We start from the raw sequence: 8,554 nt of genomic DNA on the forward strand, positions 1-8,554 counted from the left end.
TACACGATTAAATGGCCGTAACCCGACTTGTCGTGAACTATAAACTTTCCAAAGGAAATCGAGGGTATTTTCGCGTGATTTTTATTGCTTTCCGACGCTTATGAAATTACAATGAAAATCTTACTTGATTTACTTAACTCAGAAGTTAACGGAAAACTTTAACGGAAGTGGGTTACAGTGACGAAATAAATTTCGGGTTGTCACAACTTTGGAGGTAGATAAATAGTGTGGTGTTGCTTTCCGGTCTCATCATATCAAAAAGTAGTATTTTTAAGAACACAATGATTATTTATTTTGATTGGTTTTCCAATAGGAAAAATAGAATTAGCATTATTTTGATATTGTGCAAAAACCTAATGTTCAATATTTCCTTGTAATTATTTGTTCATTCTAGCTCTTTGCTAGTTGATCGTTCTTAATTATTTAGTTATCATAAATAGAATATCCTTTTCTAGCCAGTAAACCTGCAATTTTCTTTACACTTTTTTGTATATTTCCTAAAAATAACTACAATTATATCTATGTTTCATATAGTTTTTTAATCTATTAAAGATTACTTTTTTCGTTAAACAGTGAATTGATACTTGCCTCCTTTATGGCCCTATTATGAGATGCTCATTATCAAGAAACAACCAAATGCACAACATGCTTACAAATAAAAGTTAAAGTAGATCACTTCCACCAAGGGTGAATTACCAAAACAGTCCTTAGATATACACAATCTTACGTGGCACATCTTCACGTGCATCCTGACGAATATTAACATATCCTGACATTGGATTAAAATTTTATAATTTTTATTTTTTTAAAGAGAAAAAAAAACACATACATATTGCACCGTCAAGTAACGGTAAATAATGAACCGGGAACACAATACGACGTCGTGGTACTAGCATACACGCATGAGCGGCGATCCACACAGGCAGTCATTGTTGGTAAACGATGACGCTTCAAGGTGATCAAATGGGAATCCCATCGGAATCGAACCACAGAGATGGTTGTTGCTGAGGTCCAAATGCCCGATGTACTTTGCCGACGACAGAGATTTCGGTATCGCGCCTTTCAATTTGTTGAATGACAAGTCCAGCACGGAGAAGTACGTCCGTGGTGTGAAAACGTCTGGCAAGTAGCCGTCGAGAGAGTTTCGGCTCAGATTCACAATGTTTAGACCAGTGTTGCTTAGTAGACTTACCGGAATTTGTCCGGTGAGTTGGTTGCTGTCTAAATTGAGTGTCGAGAGGACAGGCATTGAACCGAGTTGAGCAGGAATTGAACCGGAGATCCTGTTCATCGACAGATCTAAATCTGCGAGACGGTAAATGCCGGCGATTGAGCTTGGAATGCTACCTGAAATTTGGTTACGGTTTAAAAGTGCTCTGCTCATCATCGATAGCTTTCCGAGATCCGCAGGGAGTACGCCGGTGATCTGATTGTTGCTCAGATCTAGGTGCATTAGCCTCGCGAGGTTCACAATGGACGACGGGATCTCACCGCTGATTTTGTTGTCAGCGACGTTCAGAACAGTTAATTTCTCTAACTTTCCGATGTCGGCAGGAAGTTTTCCGGTGAGCTGGTTCCCGATGAGGTCTAGGATGCGGAGGTGAGGGAGAGAAGTTATACACGCCGGTATCTCACCAGAAATCCCCTTCCAGTCGGCGACAACTAGCGTCGTAAGCCGGTCCAGCGAACATAGAGAAGGAGACAGTGAACCGGTCATATACCCAGACCGGCCGGCCTTCTCAAAAATCTTATCTTCCGACTCGCCACGTAGTACAACGTCATTGACCCGACTGTCAGTCGGGTCGCAGCTGATACCATACCAGTTACTGCAGCAGTCTGTGCCGGTCCAGGTCTTGAAGATGCCCAAATAAGGCTCATTCAAGCCGGACTTGAACGCCAACAATGCGTCCCGGTCCGACGGCGGGCATGAGTTGACGACGGTGGAGCTAAAGGCGGCGACTAATACTACCACCACCAGATAAACACCGGTAAATTTCATTTCCTCTCTCTTTAGTTTTACCTCCCTATGCTTTAATGCAGTCCACTCCAGTACTAGGATGAGTTTAAAAGGGGTGCATTTGCTTTTTGAGTGTGGAGGAGCTATATATAAGTTGAGAACAAATATGCCCTTGGAATTATGGGAAATTACGATTAAGGGACTATGGGACAGTTGATTGGTCATTATTGTCGTGGGGTGGGAATTCCACGTGACCAGTAACACCAGTGTTAGCTGGACCGACCTAATCTACACTCTCTAAATTTGAAGTTATTTATTTTGTTACATCTTCAAAATTAATTTAATGTCTATTTATTTTGTAATTGGATAATCCTTTAAAACTAATATATTTTTTAATTTTTATATATTTGGTTATTAAAAAAAATCATTTATATTCACTCATTCAATTCGTTAAACTATAGGTTATCCGGTAAAAATAATTTAATAAGGTAATTTATTTCATACTTTATACATATTTAATCCTTAATAACTTTGTATACATAGTTATTAATATTTTTTTTATTGCAAAATAAGACATTTTTGTTTTTATATTCATTTAGTACTTATCAATGATTTCTTTAAGTTTTTTTTTTTTTTTTTTTTTTATGATATCTTAAGTGAAACAATTATTAATAAGGTGTTTGGAGTTTTTGATGCTTATGTTCATCAGGATCTCGACTACTTGGTTGTTTAGTTCATGTGTTCTAAACATCATAACTTCTTCATACAATCTCAGATTTTAACGATCTTTATATCTATGTGTTCATATTTTAGTTTACTACAACTTTCGATTAGATTACTCCTGTTAAAAGTAATATTTTTGCTTATGATCTTTATATCTATATTTTTTTTTTTTTATGAATGCACGTATGGATGTTGTTTTTATATAATCATAAATAAAATATATTATATTTTAACGGAAGTAATTTTAACAAAATTTGTAGTAGATTCAAAAAATGAACACATGGATATAGAGTTCGTTAAAATTTGATATCGTATGAAGAAGTTACGATGCACATAACACAAGACCTATGCAACAAAATAGTCAAAATCGTGATGGGTGTAAACATCAACAACCCCAAATATCTTATCAATGATTGTCTGATATAAGATGCCGTGAGAAAAAAAAAAAAACTAAAGAAATCTTTCATAAGTACTAAATGAATATAAAAACAAAAGGGACTTATTTTGGAATGAAAAAAATATTAATGACTAAACGTGTACAAAAATATTAAGGACTAAATATACACAAAATGAAACATATGTTACATTATTAAGTTATTTTTCCCGCCTAACCTGAAGTAACCGTTCATAAGGACTGAATGTATACAGTTTAACAAGTTAAAGAGGTAAACTTTGACTAAAAAAACTCAGTGACCAAATATGTACAAATTGAAAAACATATTATATTTTTAAGTCACTATCCCTTTTTAATTTGAGAAATTGTTTTTTGGTTTTGTAAGGTTGTATAAATATTGTATGTTAGTATTTAACTATTTGTTGGCATAATGACTTAAAATGATAATATATTTTTCGATTTTTACACATTTGGTTATTGAATTTTTTTCGTTCATATTTATCTTTCAACTTGTTAAACTGTATATATTAAGTCCTTATAACCGGTTATTCCCGGAAAAATGTCTTAATAAGATAATATATTTTTCACTTTGTACACAATTCCTTAATATTTTTTTACACATTTAATCATATATATATATATATATATATATATATATATATATATATATATATATATATATATATATAAAGCAGTAGGATCAAATGAATACATGGAATCACAAAAGAATATACTTTGTTCTCGCGTTCTCAACCTTTTTGGTGTTCTTATTTGATTCTACTATATATATATATATATATATATATATATATATATATATATATATATATATATATATATATATATATATATTGCAAAATAAGTTCTTTTTATTTTTGTACACATTAGTACTTATTTCTTTAATTTGTTCTTCTAATATCTTACGTGGGACAATTATCAATAAAGTGTTTGGGGCTGTTGGTGTTTATGTTCATCGTAGCATCGACTACTTGGTTGGTTAGGTCTTGTGGTTTGACTTATGTATTGTGTTCTGAAAATCGTAATTTCTTCATAAGATCTCAAATTTTAACAATCTTTATAACAATGTGTTCCGATTTTAGTCTATTGTAACATTCATTTAGATTACTTTTGTTAAAAAGTAATATATTTTTAATTACAATCTTTGTATCCATATGTTTTTTTATGAATACATGTATCAATGTTTTTTGTGAATACGTTTTCAAAATCTTTATATCCATATGTTTTATATCCGTATCTTTTTTTATAAATATATGTATCAGTGACCAAATATGTACAGATCGAAAAAAAAACTAGTTATAAATAGTTAATAAGGAATATGATTTAAAATGACAACTAATAACTCACAACTTGTTCTTTAGGCCACTAAACCTTTGATTGTACCCATTAAAGAAATCAACTTTTTATTTTGGTTTTAACGAGTGGTTCCAATTTTTATTAATCCAAATGAAAACGAACACCGTAATTGCACATGTCATATCTAACTAAAAGCCTTTGATAATCAATTTTCTCAAACCATAGCAGATAAGCATTAGCTACGCCACATTGTTTTGTTACTTTGCCATTTTAATCGATAAAAATCTATATAGTTAAAGTCGTGGTTTGAAAAAAATGATTATAATAGGCTATTAGTTTGATGTGGCAAGAGCAATAGCGGTGCTCCTTGTCATTTTAATCGATAAAAATCTTAATCGCTAGTATTTTAAACCAAAATAAAAAATTGGTTTTCCAATTGGATACAATTAAAAGTTTAATGACCTAAAGAGCGAGTTTCGGGTTATTGTTTTCATTTTGAGTCATTTTCTCTAGTTAATAATGACTTTTCATGAAAGATGCCAATCATGTGTCTATTTAGCAACACCCAACACCCCTTAAGGGTCGGTAAAAAAAAACGTTATAAATGACAATGACGTAGAGTTTTTTTTGTAAAGCAAAACAAAAACCATATAAAATCACTTTTTCAAAATGAATAAGTACAAAAAAAAATGAGGACAATGCCATCGAGTTTTTTTGTAAAGCAAAAATATAAAATCTTTTTTTCAAAATGAATAATGACCATCTTTTGAAAGTTCCATAAAAGGAATACATTTTATTTCGGCCATTAACCAAATATTAATCATAAAAACTTTGCATAATACAAACTAATAAAATTGTCTTTAGTAAACCAAATTCATATTTTATATAAACATATATAAATCTTTTATAATCATATTAAGAGTTTGTGAAGAAAAAAAAAAAAAAAAAAAAAAACCCTGTTCAACTGTCTATTAAAGAAAATGGGAACCACGTGTGCGGTAGTGAAAACTGAAAAGTGTGGATATTGAGCACATCATTAGTACTTTATATTTTGTAGATTCTTGCGGTTAAATGTCACATGGAAGGTCGTCTTTGATAACATGGCCTTTCGGATTAGTACCCAAAAGAAGATTACACCCTATCGCCATCGGATACAAAATGGGACCTATTCATACTTAAAATGTGTACCCATGTTTCGATAGAGATATCGATTTTTAATTATTATATATTCATATTCATATAATTAGATCAAAACAGAATTCTATAGTACATAAAAGGTTTCAAATTACATGAAAGCGGAAAACTATTCGAACGTATATAAGAATTCAAAGCAAAATATTAGTGCAAATATTAAATACTTGAGACAAAATACAGATGTTCAAATCAACGTAATTTTAATTGAGATATTTTACTTTGTTTGGGTTGGGTACGATATTTCACACTTGCAGGCACATGTTGTGGCTTGCGTGCACACCCCCATCCACACAATATATCGAGTAATATCATTTACACACATATGACAAATATTATTTAGTTAAAAAATTATACTAGCGTTGTAAGTCCACAATGTGACGGGCATATCAATAGTTTATTTCCGATAATAAATTTCCTTCTAAAAAATGTCATATTCTAAAGAAGTTCACAAGTGTTATTACGGAAGTATATAATCAACAAAAGTAATTGAAATAAAACAAACTAAATTCAAGTATATATATATATACACACACACAAAAGAATCAATTTACAGAAAACATACTTGTATCATGATTACACAGAAAATACAATCACGAAATTGTAGAGATTAAAATTTGTTTTGCAGTGTCCGAAGATAGAAATTTCTCTGGAATGGGTCTGTCTTGAGGATACAACAATCCAATTCAAGAACAGATCTTGAATCTGTCGAAATTCACCATGATCCATTGGAAAAAATAAATGATTTTTGAGAGAAAGTGTGTGTATCATTAGCCTTCAAATTCTATTTGAATTCCTTCATTTATAGGCTTCCAATGGTGGTTGTAAACCACCAACCGAAATTAACTGCCAAAAACTGTCTGCAGTTAATCCTTTATTTAACAGAATTTGCTTTGCACTGAATAAATAAAAAATTAATTAATGACTAATTAATTTCGGATTATATATAAAAAAAAATAGTATTTAGGCAAGAAAAGCAACCCAAGAGCCCCAAGGCCCTATCTTTGACTATTAATATTTAATAATTCAAGCCTACTACTAGCCCAATTTGACTAATCCAACACCACAACCCAAACCCAATATGCTTAATTCATTACTTGATCCATTTGATTAAATGAGTGGGACAAGACTTATAATGTGGGAAAAGTTTTTCTCTTCCACCAATGTGGGATAAGTCCCACATTGTAATTTTGTAGAGCAAAGTTCCAACAGTACCCCGCATTTTCTATTCAAACTCCAAGAATACCCCATATTTGAATAGAAAATAAGTGAACTTTGATATTCAAATATGGGAAGTAAGATATGACATGCATTTGAATAGATGTTGTAAAACTTGAACCTTTCATAGTGAGTACTACTTGGATTTACTTTGTGGGTAGTGAACTAGAGTCTTGAACTAACCACTTTGTATAGTAGAATCAAGACAAGAGGTATCACACATATCATATCTAAACATGGCTCATTTCTTACCGTTGTGTTGTTTTCGGTCATGAACAATCCTTTCTTCATGAGACTTTTAGAGAGCTTAGTCATATCAACTCCCAAAGATGTGATCTCACATCCATCTCACATAGGTAATGCTAATCTGGAACAATCCATACTATTCCACTATAAAAGCTATCAACATTATTAAGAATAAAGAATTCATCCTTATATCATCAACGAAAAACACAAAATAAATATCATAGGAGTGAGCATACATTTGTGTTAGTGCTTCTTTGAGTCTTCCCCAACTAGTTGTCCTATTGAACCTAGACCGTGGGTACTCCAATGTTTCTAGATTAGGTTTCCACCAGGTGGTGACTCATTGTGTTGGCTTTAAGCCCATTCCCCTCGATGTGAAGAGAACTTGCTCTCTACTAAGGCCTTTTGTTAAGGGATCAACTATAATTTCCTTTGACTTTATGTAACTAATGGAAATGATTCCATTCTTCAGCAAGTCTCTTATTGTAATATGTCTGCACCTTATGTGTCTCGACTTGCCATTGTATATATGACTTTGTGCTCTAGTAAGAGCAGCCATACTATCACAATGTATGGAAATGGCAGTAACAGGTTGAGGCCATAGAAGAATACCTCCTAGGAAGCTTTTAAGCCATTCATCTTCTTCAACAGCTTTGTCTAAAGCAACAAAATCTGCTTCTATTGTAGAACGAGTATTCACAATTTTCTTAGATGATTTCCAGGAGATAGCAGCTCCACCAAGAGTGAACACATATCCACTTGTGGATTTTGCCTCTGAAGTATTGGAAATCCAATCCTTCAAGAACAGGAGGATATTTCGTGTGATGTAGTCCATAATTCATTGTGTGCTTTAAATATCTAAGCACTCTCACTAATGCATACCAATGATCTTTCCCGGGATTGTGGGAGTAGCGACTCAATCTACTTACACTATAAGCCAAGTCCGGTCTTGTACAATTCATAATATACATTAAGCTACCAAGAACATGAGTATATTCTATCTGAGTTACACTATCACCTTTATTCTTCTTTAGATGACTAGAAGCATCAAATAGGGTGACAACCGGCTTGTCAACATAGTGTCCACACTTCTTGAGTACACTTTCAATATAATGGGACTGAGTAAGAGTATAATCATCTGGCCTTCTTTGAACTCTTACACCAAGGACCACATCTACTACTCCCAAGTCCTTCATGGAAAAGGAGGAATGTAGCATTTTCTTGGTTTGATTGATCACATCCAAATTAGTACCCATTATAAGCATATCATCCACATACAAGTATATGATGACACAAGCATTCTTGTATTGTTTGACATAAACCCATTTATCACATTCATTTATTCTAAATCCATTAGAGAGTAATGTGTTGTCAAACTTCTCATGCCATTGCTTTGGAGTCTGTTTTAGTCCATAAAGTGATCTAATTAACTTAAAGACTTTGTTTTCTTGACCTTTAACCACAAACCCTTCAGGTTGATTCATATATATCTCTTCATCTAATTCACCATA

At 32.6% G+C, this 8,554-nt stretch overlaps 1 protein-coding gene across 1 annotated transcript; it reads right to left on the minus strand.

Annotated features, from left to right (window-relative positions):
* Nucleotides 1-649: 649 nt before the first annotated feature.
* On the minus strand, nt 650-2,086 carry LOC145044341 (uncharacterized). The gene has a single exon (XM_078993193.1). It carries the CDS (start codon nt 1,997-1,999, stop codon nt 890-892), a length of 1,110 nt encoding a protein of 369 aa, XP_078849319.1. The 5' UTR covers nt 2,000-2,086; the 3' UTR covers nt 650-889.
* Nucleotides 2,087-8,554: the final 6,468 nt, after the last annotated feature.

Source organism: Lactuca saligna, chromosome 1 (assembly GCF_052625555.1).
Source record: "Lactuca saligna cultivar CGN05327 chromosome 1, ASM5262555v1, whole genome shotgun sequence".
Lineage (NCBI taxonomy): Eukaryota > Viridiplantae > Streptophyta > Magnoliopsida > Asterales > Asteraceae > Lactuca > Lactuca saligna.

Coding starts and splice junctions, on each gene's coding strand:
- LOC145044341 (XM_078993193.1), bottom strand. CDS start 1,999: ATGAAATTTACCGGTGTTTATCTGGTGGTGGTAGTATTAGTCGCCGCC.